Source organism: Cetorhinus maximus, chromosome 7 (genome assembly GCF_964194155.1).
Source record: "Cetorhinus maximus chromosome 7, sCetMax3.hap1.1, whole genome shotgun sequence".
In the NCBI taxonomy this organism is placed as follows: domain Eukaryota; kingdom Metazoa; phylum Chordata; class Chondrichthyes; order Lamniformes; family Cetorhinidae; genus Cetorhinus; species Cetorhinus maximus.
The window spans coordinates 63952629-63971371 of NC_135885.1; the positions used below are offsets into that span (position 1 = coordinate 63952629).

At 44.3% G+C, this 18743-nt stretch overlaps 1 protein-coding gene across 1 annotated transcript in view; it reads right to left on the minus strand.

The window, feature by feature from the left end:
* The window catches only part of LOC144682838 (interleukin-18 receptor accessory protein-like), a 69574-nt gene that overhangs the window by 10942 nt on the left and 39889 nt on the right, over positions 1-18743 (minus strand). Inside the window, exons 9-10 of the mRNA XM_078545623.1 lie at positions 8052-8201; positions 4074-4256 (exon numbers count right to left, since the gene is read on the minus strand). Coding sequence (XP_078401749.1) covers positions 4074-4256; positions 8052-8201 — 333 coding nt within the window. The remainder of the gene's footprint in view (positions 1-4073; positions 4257-8051; positions 8202-18743) is intronic.

Consider the following 18743-nt stretch of genomic DNA (forward strand, 5'->3'; position numbering starts at 1 on the left):
GTACTTGGGCAGGACAAACAAGGCACGGGAATATATGATGAATGGTGGGACCCTGGGAAGTACCGAGGATCAGAGGGACCTAGGTGTACATGTCCACCGGTCCCTTAAGGTAGCGAGACAGGTAGATAAGGTGGTTAAGAAGGCATATGGGATACTTGTCTTTATTAGCTGAGGGATAGAATATAAGAGCAGGGAGGTTATGCTGGAACTATATAAAATGCTGGTTAGGCCACAGCTAGGAGTATTGCGTGCTGTTCTGGAATCTGCATTATAGGAAGGATGTGATTGCACTAGAGAGAGTGCAGAGGAGATTTATCAGGATGTTGCCTGGGCTGGAGAGTTTTAGTTATGAGGAGAGATTGGATAGACTGGAGTTATTTTCCCTGGAGCATAGGAGATTGAGGGGAGACATGATTGAGGTGTATAAAATTATGAGGGGCATAGATAGGGTAGACAGGAAGGAACTTTTCTCCTTGGTGGAGGGATCAATAACCAGGGGGCATAGATTTAAGCTAAGAGGCAGGAGGTTTAGAGGGGATGTGAGGAAGAATTCTTTCACCCAGAAGGTGGTGGGAATCTGGAACTCACTGCCTGAAAGGGTGGTAGGGGCAGAAACCTTTATAATATTTAAGAAGTATGTGGATGTGCACTTGCCATGCCATGGCATAAAAGGCTAAGGGCCTAGTGCTGGAAAATGGAATTAGAATAGTTAGGTACTTGTTTGATTGGCACAGACTCAATGGGCCGAAGGGCCTTTTTCTGTGCTGTAGACCTCTATGACTCAATTCCCTTATTGCCATCTTGTTCTCTTGCCTTGTCCTCTCTCTTTAATTTATCACATCTTCCCTCATGCCCACCAATTCAATTGATTGTTTTGATCTGTCCTTGGTCTGTGACATGCAGTCAATTGTATCCACACAAGTGTGTCCTACTCTGCTGGAATTGACTAAATTTAGAATAATTCAAACAAAATTTAAAGTCCTTTGCTTACATTATTTGCAGCAGCAGTAAAAGGAACAGACATGGGTCAGGCTTCAGTTAACTGCTGGTCACTCCAGGTAGAGGTGATTAATGTTAGATTCTTGCGAAATTCTGGGTGCAATCAGCAGAAACTCACCATTCCAACTTGGAAGAGTGGCCAGTTTTGTGAGTGAGGACTTTTTCGGGTGAATGGACTTTTGAGTTAACATAACACCTCACAGATACTCCAGTGGGTACAATGCATTTAGGTTTAGTACTATTACATTCAATCCTGCCCAGATTGCATTGAGATCTGGGAAGAAGAATGGAAAAATCCATGCCAATCTTCTCCTGAAACTGTTAATATGGGCTGAATTTTTGTTCCAATTCGGGAGCGCAGAGTAGGGAAAATTCCAGAGAAAGTGCCCCAAATCTTCAAATTTTTGTTTTGGGGGAGGATGTTAACAGCAGTCAGTTCCGCCAACCCTGGAAAGAGTTCAGAGGCAGCCACAAGGGCTGCTGGGTGCTGAGGTGGGTTTATTAAAAGGCCTGCCTTTATGCTCTGGGACTTGATCCCAGTCATAATAATAACAATGAAATAAAAAACAGCCCTGTAGCCCTCATCCCTCACACCTCCTCACCCCCATACGCTCCCCATGCCCCATTCAAGCCATCTCATGCACCGCCCCCCCACACCCACCCCACAGGGGCCCACATACCTTTCATGTCAAACAATGCCCTCCATTCATCCATGTGGCTTTTATAGCCCCTGTTCCAACTTAGTCCCAACTAATGACAACCCATGCTCCTCCACTCATCCCCATGACCCCTCATACCCTCCAGGCCAAACCATGACCTCCAATCATCCCCATGGCCCTTTATAGCCCTTATGCCGATTGAGTGCCAACTCATGCCCTCTACCAACCACCCTTTGCCCTTACACTCTCCATGCTAACTCACTGAGTATCCACCATGGCCAGATCTCAGGAGCCATAGTGAGATGAAATAAAATAAGTTCTGTCTATTGCAGACTTCACTATACATATAAAAAAATTCTCACTGACAACATTTAAATCACTTCAAGTATTTAATTCCTAATAAAGCAAATAATTTCTTCAGGTACTTAATCCATCATAAAAACAAATATTTTCTTCAAGTACTTACTCCCTTATGAAAACAAACATTTGTATTCATAGCCCCACATCAAAGACAGCTAATCTCTTTATAACCACTTTAGGCTGTCAATCAAACTGTGAACTTACAGGCTTTCCACTGTGATAATGATAGGCTGTGGAAGCAGTCAAGCAGCACTAATCCTATAATGACAACCCTCATGCCTATGACAATAAACAGTGAAATAGCAAGCACCAATTTTTTTCAACTGCAGTCTATATGTTTATTTTCAAAAATCTAAACGGCCAAGGGAGTGAAATGATTTGACAGCTTGACTGTTACACAGAGTTTATCCACTTTTTATGCACATTCGTGTGTATTCTTAACAATCCCAAAGGGGTCCCTGGTCTCTAAAAGGGTACCTTGAAGCTAGCTTCAAACAGCTCCAATTTTCGTTACTGGGATTTCCAAAACATGACTTATGGGCTTTAGACACATGATGAAAAGGAGTTATTTGGGGAGGTAAAGTATATGCATATTTCCAGCATGTTTTGGTTTTATTTCAGATTTCCAGAAGATGTAGTTTTTATTTTATATTTTTCTTACATATAAAACATGTCTGACACAGATCCTGATGGATTTGCAGGTGCATTTTAGGAGCTGGTAGGTACGTCTTGCAAATAAACTTAGTAATGATTGAAAATGGATTTGTTTTCACTTTAAAATCCAACCTTTTGAGTTAAATTTAATTTAATTTGACAGTGTTTTCAGCCACCTCCAAATGTCCTGGTCCCTCTCTGGTGACAGTACTTTCATAATGTAAGCATGCCCAGAATCCAGAAGCTGACAGAATCGTAAATACATGAAAATTCTAATTCTACTGCAGGATTAAGGCAATGGTTTATTGTATATTATCTCCATATTAATAGTAGAGCCTAACATGCTCTACGAAGGCTGGCTGTCCACTGCAGAATAACTGAATGTGAAGTTCACTCTTCCAAAACAGGATGTGATATGGTTAAGTGCAAGTTAAACACATTTTAAAGCAGGTGTCAAAGAGGAAACATTCATCTCACCTCTTTGACAGGAGTTGAAATTCATGTCCAAAAGATAAATGTCTAGCCCAACCCACCAAAGATACACACAACATTTTATTAGATAAATATATGCACTATTTAATTTATTGGATTGTATGGTCTGTTACAAAAACTGTTGCATATATTTTAACATATTTGAAATGTTGTCCATTTTAAAATTTACATGTATACTGATTAAAATTGACTCAACAGGTTTAATATGAATTAGAGCTCTATTAGTTAGATTTATGTGCAAAAGGTTATTTAATATTAATTTACATAAATAGGAACAGGAAATACTGGTAAAAAGTGTGAAACTAAATAGAACAACACATGCTATCTACAAAAATATAATCTACCATATTCACTGAGATTACATAACTGTATATTCAATATTTATCAATGAAACATGTTAAGGGTATAATGCTAAGGACTTGACACTGCTAATGAGGTAAAGGCTAACTTTGTAAGAAACTACAGACAACTTTAAGCTGTGTTAATATTGTTTTCATGTGTTATGTATTTATTCATATGTTTATTATTATGTGCATTCTGGCAGCAACTCTGGACATATCACTTCTATTTTTTATTATGTGGTTCTGTGTCAAACTTTGTTTTATTATGCACCTTGAAGCACCTGTGCTGCACCTTGGAATATTTTACTATGTTAAGGTACTATATAAATGCTAAATGCAAGTATAGGGATTTTGACATTCATTAAAGTGATACCAATGATTTGCTATTTTTCGCGTAAGCATAGGTCATGTAGAAATGAAGGAGAATGTGAGGATGGAATTGACCATTTCCTATATTTTCATTTTATATAATAAAGAGGAATTCCTGTGGCAATCCTCACAATATATGCAGTGTAAAATAAATACAGTGCAAATTAAAACAAACCAAACAAATGCAAAGAGCACTCACCTCCTCCAGGTAGTACATCCCTCTCAAAAAGGCACAGCTTATATCCATACTGCTTCTCTAACATGGATGGAAGGAGCTCCACAGCAAACCTTTCCTCAGTAATAATATAATTACTGCTCTCATCACCCTCCCCCAAGGAGGAATCATTTGCATACGAAACAAAGGCATCAAATTCTTTACCGTCTGGCCACAAGCAATTTGTGACAGAGTGGAGGTGATGGTGATGGGAGAGAACAAAACAAAGAAAATAGAGGTTACTATCTTTCAGCCATTTTGAATACATTCTGACGATCTTTTTTACCCTGACACTTCCCTTCCCTTCCTTGACCTCTTGTCCCAATTTCTGGTGATAGACTGTCCACCAATATTCATTACAAGCCAACCGACTCCCACAGCTACCTTGACTACAGCTCCTCATACCCCGCTTCCTGTAAGGACTCCATCCCATTCTCTTAGTTCCTTCGCCTCCGTTGCATCTGTTCTGATGATGCCACTTTCCAGAACAGTTCTCCTGACATGTCTTCCTTCTTCCTTAACTGAGGTTTTCCACCCACAGTGGTTGACAGGGCCCTCAACCGTGTCCAGCCCATCTCCTGCACATCTGCCCCCACACCTTCCTCTCCCCCCAGAACCATGCTAGGGTCCCCCTTGTCCTCACTTATCACCCCACCAGCCTCCGCATTCAAAGGATCATCCTCCGCATTCAAAGGATCATCCTCCGCATTCAAAGGATCATCTTCCGCCATTTCTGCCAACTCAAGCATGATGTTATCACCAAACATATCTTCCCTTCACCCCCCCCTGTCGGCATTCCATAGGGACCGTTCCCTCCGGGTCACCCTGGTCCACTCCTCCATCACCCCCTACACCTCAACCACCTCCCACGGCACCTTCCCATGCAATCGCAGAAGGTGCAACACCTGCCCCTTTACTTCCCCCCTTCTCACCGTCCAAGGGCCCAAACACTCCTTTTTAGGTGAAGCAGCGCTTCACTTGCACTTCCCTCAATTTAGTCTACTGCATTCGTTGCTCCCGATGCGGTCTCCTCTACATTGGAGAAACCAAACGCAGACTGGGTGACCGCTTTGCGGAACATCTTCAGTCTGTCTGCAAGCATGACCCAGACCTTCCTGTCGCTTGCAATTTCAACACACCACCCTGCTCTCATGCCCACATGTCCGTCCTTGGCCTCCTGCAACGTTCCAGTGAAGCTCAACGCAAACTGGAGGAACAGCACCTCATCTTCTGATTAGGCACTTTACAGCCTTCCGGACTTAACATTGAGATCAACAACTTCAAATCATGAACTCGCTCCTCCATCCCCACCCACTTTCTGATCCCCCTTTTTTCTAATAATATAATTTTTAATATATATTTCTTTTCCCACCTATTTCTATTATTATTTTAAAATCTATTTCCATCCATTGTTTTATCTCCACCTTTTAGCCTATTTCGTTCCCTTCCCCTTACCCCACCCCCACCAGGGCCATCTGTCACTTGCTCGTCTTGCTTTCTACCCTTAATGTCACCATTAGCACATCCTTTAGCTAATATCACCACCGTCAACACCCCTTTGTCTTTTTGTTTATGACATCTTTGGCAATCTCTTCTTTGCCTCCACTTATCACTAGCCCTCTAACCAGCTTCACCTGTCCCACCCCCCTCAAACAGCTTATGTTTCACCTCATTTCTATTTTTCTTTAGTTCTGATGAAGAGTCATACAGACTCGAAATGTTCACTGTATTCCTCTCCGCGGATGCTATCAGACCTGCTGGGTTTTTCCAGCTATTTTTGTTTTTGTTTCAGATTTCCAGCATCCGCAGTGTTTTGCTTTTATCTACCCTACATGCAGTTCCATTGACTTTAATATAATTTACGTACAAGATATGTTGTATAATGCTTGGCAAATGCGATTCCACCCGTTTTGCTGCTGGAGCCATGTCCAATTTCATCTCATTGGCAAACACAAGATCAAGGCTTTTCTTTTGTCCCACTCCCTTTCCCAGTAGTTACAAGCACATCATTAGGTGCAAGAGGTCCCAATTTGTCCCTGTGTGAGTTAATGCAACATGGGGAAATTTAGCTTGTATTCTAATTACTGACGCTGCACTTCATCACTCACTCATTTGAAGAATTTCCTAAAAAAGGCTACAATCTTCTGTTAATTATAAAGGCATTGTTAATTTTTTTCAAAAATTTCCTGATTATTTTGTCAATCCTCAATCCCTTGCTGGATTACTTTGCCAAAGTTTTAACTTATTTTCTCATTTATTGTCCAATAAAAACTGAAAACACAAACAATAACCCTCATATTATAAGATCAGAAGGGTTATTAAAAGTATTTATGATAACTTTTGGAAAATACAAAGTAGCACGTCACAAGAATATTGAAGTAAAAAAGATAGCAAATTAAATATTATTCAAAAATATATTCTATTTTTTCAAATATTATAAAATTCACCTGAAGAAATGTAGTTACCTAGAGGAGCATTTTACGTATTACACCCCTCTCCCCCCTGCATCCCCCCACCAGCCAGCATATTTGCAGGCGGGGAGCACGTAAGATAGGACAGGTACCTAGCCCGCTGCCTTCACATCTACCTCCAAGGTGTCAGCCATATTACCGTGGGCGGGTAAGGCATCAGCCAGCCCACCTGCTCTTAGGCCTATGGAGGTCCTTAACTGGCCATTTAAAAGCCAGTTAAGGGGCTGTTTCTGCCCACACCACAATAATATGTGTGGCTGGGGAAGGCAGAATGGAGGAGGCAAGCCCACTATTTCACCCTCTAAGGGGAAAAGGGAGGAACATATGAACATATGAAATAGGAACGGAAATAGGCCATTCAGCCCCTCGAGCCTGCTCTGCCATTCAATTAGATCATGGCTGATCTGTTTGTGTTTCCAATTCCACATTCCCATCTACCCCAGATAACCTTTGATTCCATTGCCTAACAAGAATCTAATACGAAGAAGCTGCTGCACCGAGAACAACCACCTCCTGGATGCTACTGTGCAGAGAAGACCCACATAGTTGATGTTCCATGTACCCACTGCTGCACGTGGTGTTCCAGGTTCCGATTGCTGGAGGCCTCCATCTTCTCCTCATCTCCGCTAGCTGCCCTGGGCATTCTTCAGGTAAGTGCCGATATGTACACACCACGCTAGTCTAGACGTGTTCTGGATTGGCATGATTTCCTGCTGGTGGAGGGTCCAATTTCAGTCGGGCCTTCAACTGCATCCCATTAGCGGGATGCAAATCGGTTTCATGCCAGCCTCTGGTGAGAATTGCAACCCACCATGTCAGCCAGGAATGAAAGATCCCGCCCGTCATTAAACACACTGCGGGGGGCTCTGGAATATTCCGCCCACTGAGTCTTTTGTCTTTTGGAAGGGAGTGTTGTACCTCCTTTGGGGGGGGTGCCCTGCGCTCTTTGGCCACCCCCCAAGATGTGACTCCCCCCACCTGCCCCACCACTGGCCTCCAAAACCTGACACCCCCACACCACTCCCTAAGACCCCAATCCCTGACCAAGAACCGCAGACTTACCTCTAAATCTGGTCACCATGAATCTTCCCCTCAGGGCTGTTTGTAGTTCCAGCAGTGGCCATTATTGGCCAGCAGTTCTTGAGGGCAGGACTTCCTTTCCCTGAGGGGTGGAAGTCCCACAATTACCCCGTTAAGGCCCCCCCACCCTACTCTCCCCCCCCCACCCTACCCCCAGTGTATTAATGCTGCTGGGCAGCCATATTTAAAGTCAGTCAGCTTGTGAGTAATTCGTCCCCATCAGTAAAATTCAGCCCATAACCTTTTAATGAATACATTTGGAATAAATAAATACAAGATATAGTACAGCTGCAATATATTAGTCCTAAATGATGATGAGACTGTATATTTGTAAATAGATTAGAAACAGTATGATTTACAATTAAGAAATTGTGAATTCCATCAATATTTTGTAACCTAGAATTTATCTTACCTCCAATGGTTTCATCCTTTGAGAAATAGTGTCGGTAAAGAAGAACAATTTCAATCCAAAATTTATAGATTCCAACACATCCACAAACAATAGTCACAAATATTAAGGATGTAGGTATGGTTATCACTTTTATTTGAAAGATGTTGGACTCTGAAAGAGTAATATGAGAAAGGAAGAACATTATCATGTTTTAGCATATAGAAATTCAATTTCATTTAACAAACATTTTTTTTTCATTCTTTACATTTGAATGCAGGTTGTTATTATATTTGCGGAGCCTCCTTCTCCAGGCAATGACCATCTCCAACGAGAGAGAATCTAACCATCACCCCCTTGACATTCAATGGCATTACCATCACTGAATCCCCAACTATCAACATCCTAGGGATTACCATTGACCAGAAACTGAACTGGACTAGCCATATAAATACTATGGCTACAGTCAGAGACTAGGAATCCTGCAGCGAGTAACTCCCCTGTTGACTCTCCAAGCCCTGTCCACAATCTACAAGGCACAAGTCAGGAGTGTGATGGAATACTCTCCACTTGCCTGGATCAGTGCAGCTCCAGTAGCACTCGGAAGCTTGACACCATCCAGGACAAAGCAGCCTGCTTTATTGGCACCCCTTCCACAAACATTTACTTCCTCCATCACCGATGAACAGTGGCAGCAGTGTGAACCATCTACACAATGCACTGCAGAAACTCACAAAGGCTCTTTAGGCAGCACCTTCCAAACCCATGATCGTGACCATCTAGAAGGACAAGGGCAGCAGATACATGGGAACACCGCCACCTGGAAGTTCTCCCCTCCAAGCCACTCACCATCCTGACTTGGAAATATATCGCCATTCCTTCACTGTCGCTGGGTCAAAATACTGGAATTTTCTCCCTAACAGCACTGTGGGTGTACCTACACCACATGGACTGCATCAGTTCAAGAAGGCTGCTCGCCACCTCCTTCTCAAGGGCAATTAGGAATGGGCAATAAACGCTGACCTAGCCAGCAATGCACACATCTTGTAAATGAATTAATTAACACACTTGAGCTTGTTCAAACTGATGAGCGAAATTTATAATCAGGACCAAAGACACAGTTTGTCTTCATGCAATTTGATTAATCAACAACAACTGCTTATATTTCTACAATTCTTTTAACATAATAAAACATTTCAAAATGCCTCACAAGAGCAATATAAAGCAAAGTTTGGCACTGACCGACATTACAAAAAGCTTGGTCAAAGAGGTAGATCTTAAGGAGTGTCTTCAAGAAGGAAAGCAAGGCAGAGAGGTGTAGGGGTCGAAGTTCCAGAATTTAAGACCTAGGTTAACTTACAGCCACCAATGGTGGAGCGATTAAAATCCAGGATGCTCAAGAGGCCAGAATGAGAGCACAGAGATAGGGGGGGGTGAAGTCATGGAGTGACTTGAAAAAAAAGCAGAGGCAATAAGGGAACAGTCTTGCTGCAAAGGTTTGGATGATCTCAAGTTTACAGAGGCTACAATGTGGGAGGCTGTCCAGAGTGTGTTGGAATATCAATTAACAGAGGCATAAAGGTAAAACTTCTGGGAATTGTAATGGAGGAAAATCATTAAAGAGCCAGTTGGTTGCTGTCTGTAGATTTTCCTATATGTATGAACTATGGCTTTCCTCAAACCACTTTCCCCAACATTGTGGTTCGACACTGTTCCTTTGATACTGGCAGGTGGCCTCCTGAACCTGAGGCTCCACTGCTGCCTGCTGCCCAGTTGTTACTTGCCAGTTTCTTTTGAGAAAAATTCCTTTTTACCGCAGTCCAATAAAAGTGTCAATCATCCAGACTTTTTAATGTATCACCAGCTGAAACTGCAAGCACTTGAACCCTCTTCATCTTGTCTAAACAACCATTGTGAAATTGGCAGCATAGATCAGAGAGCCAGAGCTGTCAATCAAGCAATATTTTCCCTGGGGCTCAGGTGTTTCAACAGGCTAATGGGGTCCTGGGCTCTCAGCCAAGAATACATAACGATAAAGATAAAGAGATTTCACGTGATCACAGTTTCTGCTGTTGATACTTTAAAGGGTCTGGATGATAGACACTTTTATCGAGCTATGGTAAAAAATAATTTTTTTTAAGAAAGTGTAAAGTTATCAGTGAATGATGGTTTTTTGTTGAGCCTTTTTTACATGTCCTTCTGTCACAATAGGGTTAATTGCTTATATGTAGCCTATAGCAGGTGAATGAGTGTGGAAGTGCCATAGCTTTGCATGGGGGAGGCATGAGGGGCCATAGGGGTTGTTTGGGGGCATGAGGTGGTATGCATGGGGCATGGGGAATGTGTGGGAGGTGAGGGATGAGAGCTGGAAGGCCTTTCTGTTTTTATTATAACTGGGACGAAGGCCCACAGCACTGGCAGGCCTTTTAAACAGCCCGCCTTCAAACCTGGCAGTCCCTGTGGGTGCTTCCAAACCTTTTCCCTTGTCAGCTGGCCTGAATACAGCCCCCACATGCCCCTGCACCCCACAATGAAAACCCCATTCTTGTGGGCACCTTTCCTGAGGCGGGTGGTCCAAGCAAGAATTTTCCCAACTCCCACTACCCTCCTCAGGGATGAAAACCCAACTCAGGATGTTTCAGCTGCATTGCCCTGTCTTTGTTAGCAAAGTGAATTATTCATACAGACTTCCAGGACAAAAGATTTGGTTTTAAAGTTAAAAGCTCATCTAAAAATCTACCAGGCATCTCAACTAACGTTTGTTGCCATAGAGGTGGGTATTTCAGGGTGGAGCCTTGCTTGGAATTCTGGGAAGTTGTCTGTAGGCTTTTCTAGAAGGTCTTTGGGATTGGAGCTGAAAGTACCCAAGTTGGTTGGTTAAATCCCTGAGTTCAGCAGGCAGAGAAAGAAAGAGTCTGCTAAGAGGTGAAAAGCAGTGGGCCAGAAGCAAAAGGGCTATCAGGAATCAGAGGCACTCCGAGTAAGAGCTGTGACACTTTGGTTTGGTCCCAGGGAGTGATGGAGCCTTTAAGATCCTGATAAGATGTTCTAAGGGAAAATCATAAGGGAAAAGGGGACGTTCAGTTGAAAATTTTAGTCTATTGGGATGTTTGGGATGAACCTTGACAAAAACTATCATGTTTTTCTTCAGATTTTCTTTCCAAATGCACATTCCAGAAGAAGATGGGTGACAGTGTAAGAACCCTGGGAAGTTCTGACAATAGGTTGTCTTGCTAATTAATGAAAACTGACTGGCTGTGCTTTTCTTTATTTTCATTGTTATGCTTACTCTTACACTGATCTATTTTATTCCTGCTTGTTATATACCCTGGGCAAAAGCAGTTGAAAGGTGACATAATGTGAAACTATAATTTTGGCTTTCATTGACCAAATGTTTTATTGTGTGAAATGTGTGAAAGGAACCGAATGGTAAACAAGTAAACTTCAACAGAAATCCAGCAATGTGAAAACAGACAGCTTACTGTGTGGGAATTAGAAGATAGACATCTTTGCAGGATATCAGAGGTTCAGATGTGCATTGGGCCAAGACAAAATAGTGAAGGACCCAAGACCACCATGTTTTCCTTGCTTTAGTCAGGCACTAGCATTGGAAAGTTTATGAGATGATAGATGTCTAGTGTGAAAAGCCAAATATCTTGCAAGTTTGACTTGGCTTGGATGGTTACATAGTTCAATGACATCTTTTATAATTGGGCCATTCAAATAATAGCGATGGCATGATTAAATTAAACTGGTCTTCATGGGCTTTGCTGTGTAAAGTGTCATGCCCACACAGTTATAGCTGCGGATTTATGGAAAATGAGCACTTTACTTTCTTAAAAGAACATGGAGAATGGGCAATCTGTATTGAAACAAGGTGTAGTTGAGAGGGCAAGTGACCTTCTTTCTTGTCTGCCAGTATACAATGAAACTGCCCAAGGCTGGATATTAACCTGCTTGTCTGGTCAGGACATTAAAATGCAAATGCCCGTTTGAGACATTCCATTGAAAATGCATTAAAATGCAGATATTTTCTGTGGATTTAACAGCTGATGTTGTCCAAATACCTACAGAACCTAGTTCACAATGCTTCCACAGACTTATTGGCTACAGAATGGAATTCTACAGAATGGGCGTGAGAAGAACCCATTCTCTCACAGGGAGATGCAAACCCCTGTGTGGCAATGCTTAAGTCATCAGAGACCATTTGTACGGGCAATTGAGAAACAGATACTATGGTCACCTGACAGAAACCAGCAAATAAGGAATATTTGTCAATACACATTTGGAGAGCAGCCTTATGTCAGTCTGTCTGGGAGACAAAGAGGCTCAAAGGAAGGAGATCCCACCCAGCAAGGGAAGGACCCTGTCTACAATCCACTAACAGGCAGAGAAGTGGGGCTAGCCTTTTACCTACCAATTTGAAGAGCCAAGCCAGATCTTTGCATGATTGTCCCTCGACTGGGGCAAATCCAGAAACGTGCTGCTGCAAGTAGTAAGTCACTATGAATTCATCATCAGAAACTTCCAACTTTCATTTCTTCAGTGATCCAAAAGGGAATTATCAGGCCTGCAACATTTCAAGCTTCAATCTCAAAAGACTCAAGCGTGACAGTGAATTTTTGGACTTTTTAAAAGAATCTAAGTGCATGCTACCTCCTTTTGTAAACAACTTTGTGTGTATGTGTGTGTGTCTTGTGTGCATGTGTGCTGTTGCAAATACATGGGGAGAATTTTCTGCCTGGCGGTTGGGCGGGCCTGACCCAATCTCTGGCGGACGGGGAGCCGATCCCCGACGGAGAAGCGGGTCCCGCCGCCATTTTACGTGGACGGGCCAATTAATGCCCGCCCAGTGTGATGTCTGGTGGGAAGTGCTATGCACTTCCTGTGCGGGCAGGGGGGATTCCCCAAAAGCGAGAGTGTGCTCTTTCGCGCATGTGCAAGAAAAAGCGCACATCTCCCTGTGGCCATTGACAGGTCAGCGGGCACGCAGCTGATTTTGCTGCAGGCCCGCCTTCCTGGAAATTTAAATGGGGCGGGATGACATCGGGGGTTCTGCCCAACGTCATCCTGCGTCATTTTAGGCGTCAGCAAGTGGGCCCCGCCCCCTGCTTGCCGACGGCAAAATTCTACCCCATGTGTTGAGAAATAAATATTTCTTTTTTTTAAACTTACGAGAAGCCCAGCCTGTGTCTGTTCTTGAGAGCCACAGCACTCAATGGGTTAAAACATATCTTTAAAATACATCTATTTGTGGTCAGTCAAGAGGTGGAAAAGGGGGGAAATGATTCTACCACCTCTCCCCTGTTCATAGCAGATGAAAGTATCATCCTGAGCACAGAAATTGTACAGGTATTTTGTGTTGCCTTGACTAATGCAATGTTACCTAGGGCACAACCAGGCAGTATTAATGTGGAGATCGCACTTCTACCCAGGCCGTAATAATAATGCTGTGACACATTGTTACTACTGCTCAGATATTAGTATATGTAAAGACCTATACTGAATAAAATATAACCACTGTCATCGATAAAGGTTATAACTTTGAATCAGTTCAGACCATGAGAATAAAGGGCAAATGCTTTAGTTGGCTCTGATAACCTGAATCCCAACAAAGGACTATTCCCCACCACGGCCGGTTCTGTGCGATGGCATTGAGACCTCGGGCATGCAAGAAGGATCTGCCAGGGTGGGCTATTCTCACCACCAGCCAGGCTATATCTTGGTGCTTGTTTGAAAGTTCTGACAATGAGGCATTCTGCCAAATAGCTTTGACAGTCTTCTCAGCGAACCATCTGACAGGATCCATTATTTCCTTTTCTAGCAGGGCTTCAAAGACACTACGTGTGGACCAGTGCCTGAGGAATTTGTGTTTAAAGATGTTTTTCTGCACAAACTTTTCCAAGAGACAGGTGAGATGGCAAGGCCAACTGAACAGAATATATAAGGAAAAAGAACAAGCTTTCTCTTTCTATAATTTTTAATAAAAATATTCAGCAATAATATCTGTAAGAATGAATTGTTGTTTGCGAATTGTCACATGAGGATGTGTCAAGTGTTGCTGAAGTGTGAATGCGTGCAAATAAAGCAGAGCTGAGGAACAGATATTTTTTGATATGTTCTAGCAAATTTAATGTCACTGAAGTCACATGATGCAATAAGCATTGTGTTTCCCTTAAAATGTTGTATGAGATTTTCATGGATTAACTTACTAAGCATTGCTTTACTGATTAATTTGCTGGTATGTTATAAAGATATGATTTTGTCTTTAATAATGCAGTAATCTGAGTAAATTGTAAAGGTGCCTAACTAAAGTAGTTTTAGAAATTCAGTGGTTTGAATAATTCTAAAACGAAAGCTGCATATTTGAGCAGCCCTTGCTTTCAAAACAGGATGATCTTAAGGGGATGACTATGATTGATAATTGAAGATTGTGAGTTGAATCAACAATTGCTATTCTTTGTAAAACATCGATAATGGGCTTGAACTTCCACAGAGTGGCAACTAGAGTTGGACTGCCACTCTGCTCCTACTTTCTTACTTGGAAAACTTCTCAATCCTGTCTCTCCTGACTTTCTGACTCAGGCCGGGTGACAACCTTTTAAAGGTCCGGCCACTTTCAAGCCAGGGAGAAGGTAGGTTATCAGGTAAGTGATTAGAATTTGGGGGCGATGGGGGGGGGGGGGTACCGGGGAGGGGGAAGGGCAGTCTAGCGGGGGTGTTCAGGCAGTCGGAGGGCGCCAGGGATCGGACAGTCGGGGAACGGGTTGGACAGTCAATGGGGGAGGTTGGACAGTCAGGGGTGGGGGCTCGGACAGTCAGGGGTGGGGGCTCGGACAGTCAGGGGTGGGGCTCAGACAGTCAGGGGTGGGGGCTCGGACAGTCAGGAGTGGGGGCTCGGACAGTCAGGAGTGGGGGCTGACAGTCAGGAGTGGGGGCTTGGACAGTCAGGGGTGGGGGCTCGGACAGTCAGGGGTGGGGGCTCGGACAGTCAGGGGTGGGGGCTCGGACAGTCAGGGGTGGGGGCTCGGACAGTCAGGGGTGGGGGCTCGGACAGTCAGGAGTGGGGGCTCGGACAGTCAGGAGTGGGGGCTCGGACAGTCAGGAGTGGGGGCTCGGACAGTCAGGAGTGGGGCTCGGACAGTCAGGAGTGGGGGCTCGGACAGTCAGGAGTGGGGGCTCGGACAGTCAGGAGTGGGGGCTCGGACAGTCAGGAGTGGGGGCTGACAGTCATGGGGGGAGGTCAGACAGTTGTGTGGGGGAGTCTCTGGGGGGTTCAGGGATTGGTGGGTTGGGAGAAGTATGCGGGAGGCGGGGGGGGCAGTTGGGGGTGGAGGGAATCCTCTGGGAATTCAGGGGTTGTGGTGGGGGGGGGAAGGGGGGGGAAATCCTGTGGAGAAGGGTCTCCTGGGGTCTGGGAGGAGTCCTCTGGGGGCTTGGTGTAGGTCTGTATAATAGTTACCCAGAAACTAGAAGTGGTTCCAAATCTTCTAACTTTTTCTGGGTAACTATTGCTGTAACAGTCGGAACCATCCGAAGTTTGCGATTTAAATCACATTTTTGGATGGTTCCTAGTGCAAGACAATTGCCCATCGAGAGTTTGCACTTCTCAGGCAATTGTCATGTAATCCTTACCTGGGGACTTTTGGGGGGCGCAGGGTTCCCCCAGTGCATCTTTGGGGTAATCCCCAGAAACACTGCCCTGGAGCCCGGAAGTTACAGCCCAATCTAACAATTGTAGTTCTTGGTTCAGTCCAGCGAGGGGCAGGAAAAACAGAATGGTTTTACAAAATGTTGAATATGAGAAGGAATTACCTTTATAAAATTGAGATCAAGATGCTTAAAATTGCTGTGTCAGCATGAAAACCAGAGTTTGAGCTGGTGTGGATTGGTCTTATTGGCTGGTATTTTCTGAGCTCAGTGGAGGCTGATTTTGAGGTGGTGTGCCAAAAATAAGCATAAAACCCTACTGAGACGGCTCCACACACTGTCCCACGTCTACCTTCCTTGAGTTTCCCAGCAGCGGGCTAACAGGAGAATTGGCAACCACTCCACAAAGGCTGCAGCCAATTACTGCACCACTAAGGGGCTATTTCAAATGCAGATCACATTTTCCTGCTGTCAGTTAGCCCCCAGCATTGAGTTCGGAGGCTGTCAGCAACTTGGTGATGCTCTCCCACCGGCAGCCTAAGGGGCTATTGATGCCTTTTCTCACTGGCCCAGTAAATGAGCTGCAAAGATGAAATGACTGCAGCCCCAGTTGAAACCAATCCTGTGGAGAGGTAAATTACTGTACTGCAATGTTAAACATTGCTGAGTGCCAATAAGACATTTGTTGTAACTCACTGCTATCAAGTTCAAATCCCTTGAAAATTTGAAAAGTGTTTCCTGGCAACATAGGCAGACTCATCCTTTGCAACAGCTGGGACAGATAAAACCTCAGCATGTAAGTGGCAATATGTCCTCCCGAATCACGATTTTCAAAACCCACCCGCGTCATGTTCAAACCCTGCAGCCCTTTGAAAATCCTGGCCTTGGTGATAGTGGGCTGAGGGTCTAAGCACAGCCGATGCAAGCACAGCCACATGTCAAAGGTAGCCATCAGGACGATGGCAACACTGGATAAGCTTTTCCCTCCTTTATTTGAGATTTGTACATCATATCCTCGTGGGTACGGTCCACGGGCCTCGGAGGTGGGAAACAGGAGCCAGGTTTGTTTTTGAGTCAGAAACCCTCCTCTGCTTGGAAACTGATTGAAGTTAAGATTTTCACAGAGGAAAACCCTTAATTGGTATAGAAGTTAGATTCCTGCCCATACAGATTTGGTGGGGGTGGGAATGGAGGTGAGTCAGATGAAGTGTGGCACTCATTTAGACACCCCACGGCAGCCATCATGAAGGCTGCTGGTTATCTTAAGGTAGAAATCTATGCTTTGTGCCAAAGCCTCCCTGTAGCAGCGGGAAGTGAGATGTCACAGGGAGGCCTGGCACCCAGGGCAGAGCAGACCCTCAGTTCATCAATGCCACCCTGAATCTAATGTTGGAGGCCCTGAGTGAGAGGAGGGAGGTCCTATTCCCAGAGGATGGCAGGAGGAGGTCACCGTGACATGCAGCAGGGGTACGTTTCCATTCAGCATTATCTTTCTCCACCTCCTCTTCTCTCACGTCCTTGGTGCACAGCTTGGCCCCTCCAAACCACATTTCCAGTGCCTGCAGGTATTCTGACTTGATGGGGAAGGAGACCAATGTTTGGTTGGCCCAGTTCCCAAAGAACATGACCTGGCCTTTTCTGTGATTTACTCTGGCTTCCGAGGCCAGTTCGAACTGGTCACAGATGCACATCAATCTGCAGGCCAACAGCGGATTCAAGGAGATTGGAACATCCTCCACGTACAGGGAAGCCTTGATCTATCTGGGAACATCAACCTTCTTAAGCATATATTAGTTTGACCAGATTTTCAAAAGTTAAAACCGGGACACATTGAGAAACCTTGGTGGGGCGGTGGGGTGGTGGGGTGGAGGGGGGGTGTGTCCGTGATGATTGACATGTTGCGCGACCAATGGAAGGAGTTTGAGGGAGGGGCAGATGAAGGTAGGATGCCATGTGATGACATCTCACGAAATATGTCCAGCCAGAGTTGGTAACCCTGTTAAGACACCCAAGTATTGAAGACAGCAATGAACTGCATACTTTTGTTTCAATTACATCTCTGCCTCATTTTCTTTAAAAAAACCTGAACTAAGGATTTGTTTGTCACAAGATCCCAGCCAGAATTGTCTATTCCACTCTAAGTTTACTGTGCATTTCACAAAGGTAAGACCAATTTCTATTTAAAAGCCTTGCTTACTTTCATTTGCACACTGGGTTCTGACAATAACAACAACAAAAATTGCTGGAAAAACTCAGCAGGTTTGACAGCATCTGTGGAGAGGAAGACAGAGTTAATGTTTCGAGTCTGTATGACTCTTCATCAGAACTAAAGAGAAGTAGAAATGTGGTGAAATATAAGCTGTTTAATGGGGGTGGGACAGATGAAGCTGGATAGAGGGCCAGTGATAGGTGGAGACAAAGGAGAGATTGTCAAAGATGTCATAAACAAAAGGTCAAAGTGGTGTTGACGGTGGTGATAATAGCTAAAGGATGTGCTAATGGTGACATTAAGGGTAGAAGGCAGGATGAGCAAGTGACAGATGGCCCTAGTGGGGGTGGGGTGGGGGGGAGGGGATCGAAATAGGCTAAAAGGTGGAGATAAAACAATTGATGGAAATAATTTTTTAAAATAATAACAGAAATAGGTGGGAAAATAAAAATATAAACAAAATAAAAATATATAATAATTATTAGAAAAAACCGAGGTTTTCCGCCCATGATGGTTGACAGGGCCCTCAGCCGTGTCCGTCCCATCTCCCGCGCATTCACCCTCACACCTTCCTCCCCCACCCAGAACCATGATAGAGTCCCCCTTGTCTTCACTTATCACCCCACCCGCCTCTGCATTCAAAGGATCATCCTCCACCATTTCCGCTCACTTCAGCATGACGCCACCACCAGACACATCTTCCCTTCACCCCCTCTGTTGGCATTCCATAGGGACTGTTCCCTCCGGGACACCCTAGTCCACTCCTCCATCATCCCCTACACCTCAATCCCGTCCCACGGCACCTTCCCATGAAACAACAGAAGGTGCAACACCTGCTCCCCCCTCGTCACTGTCCA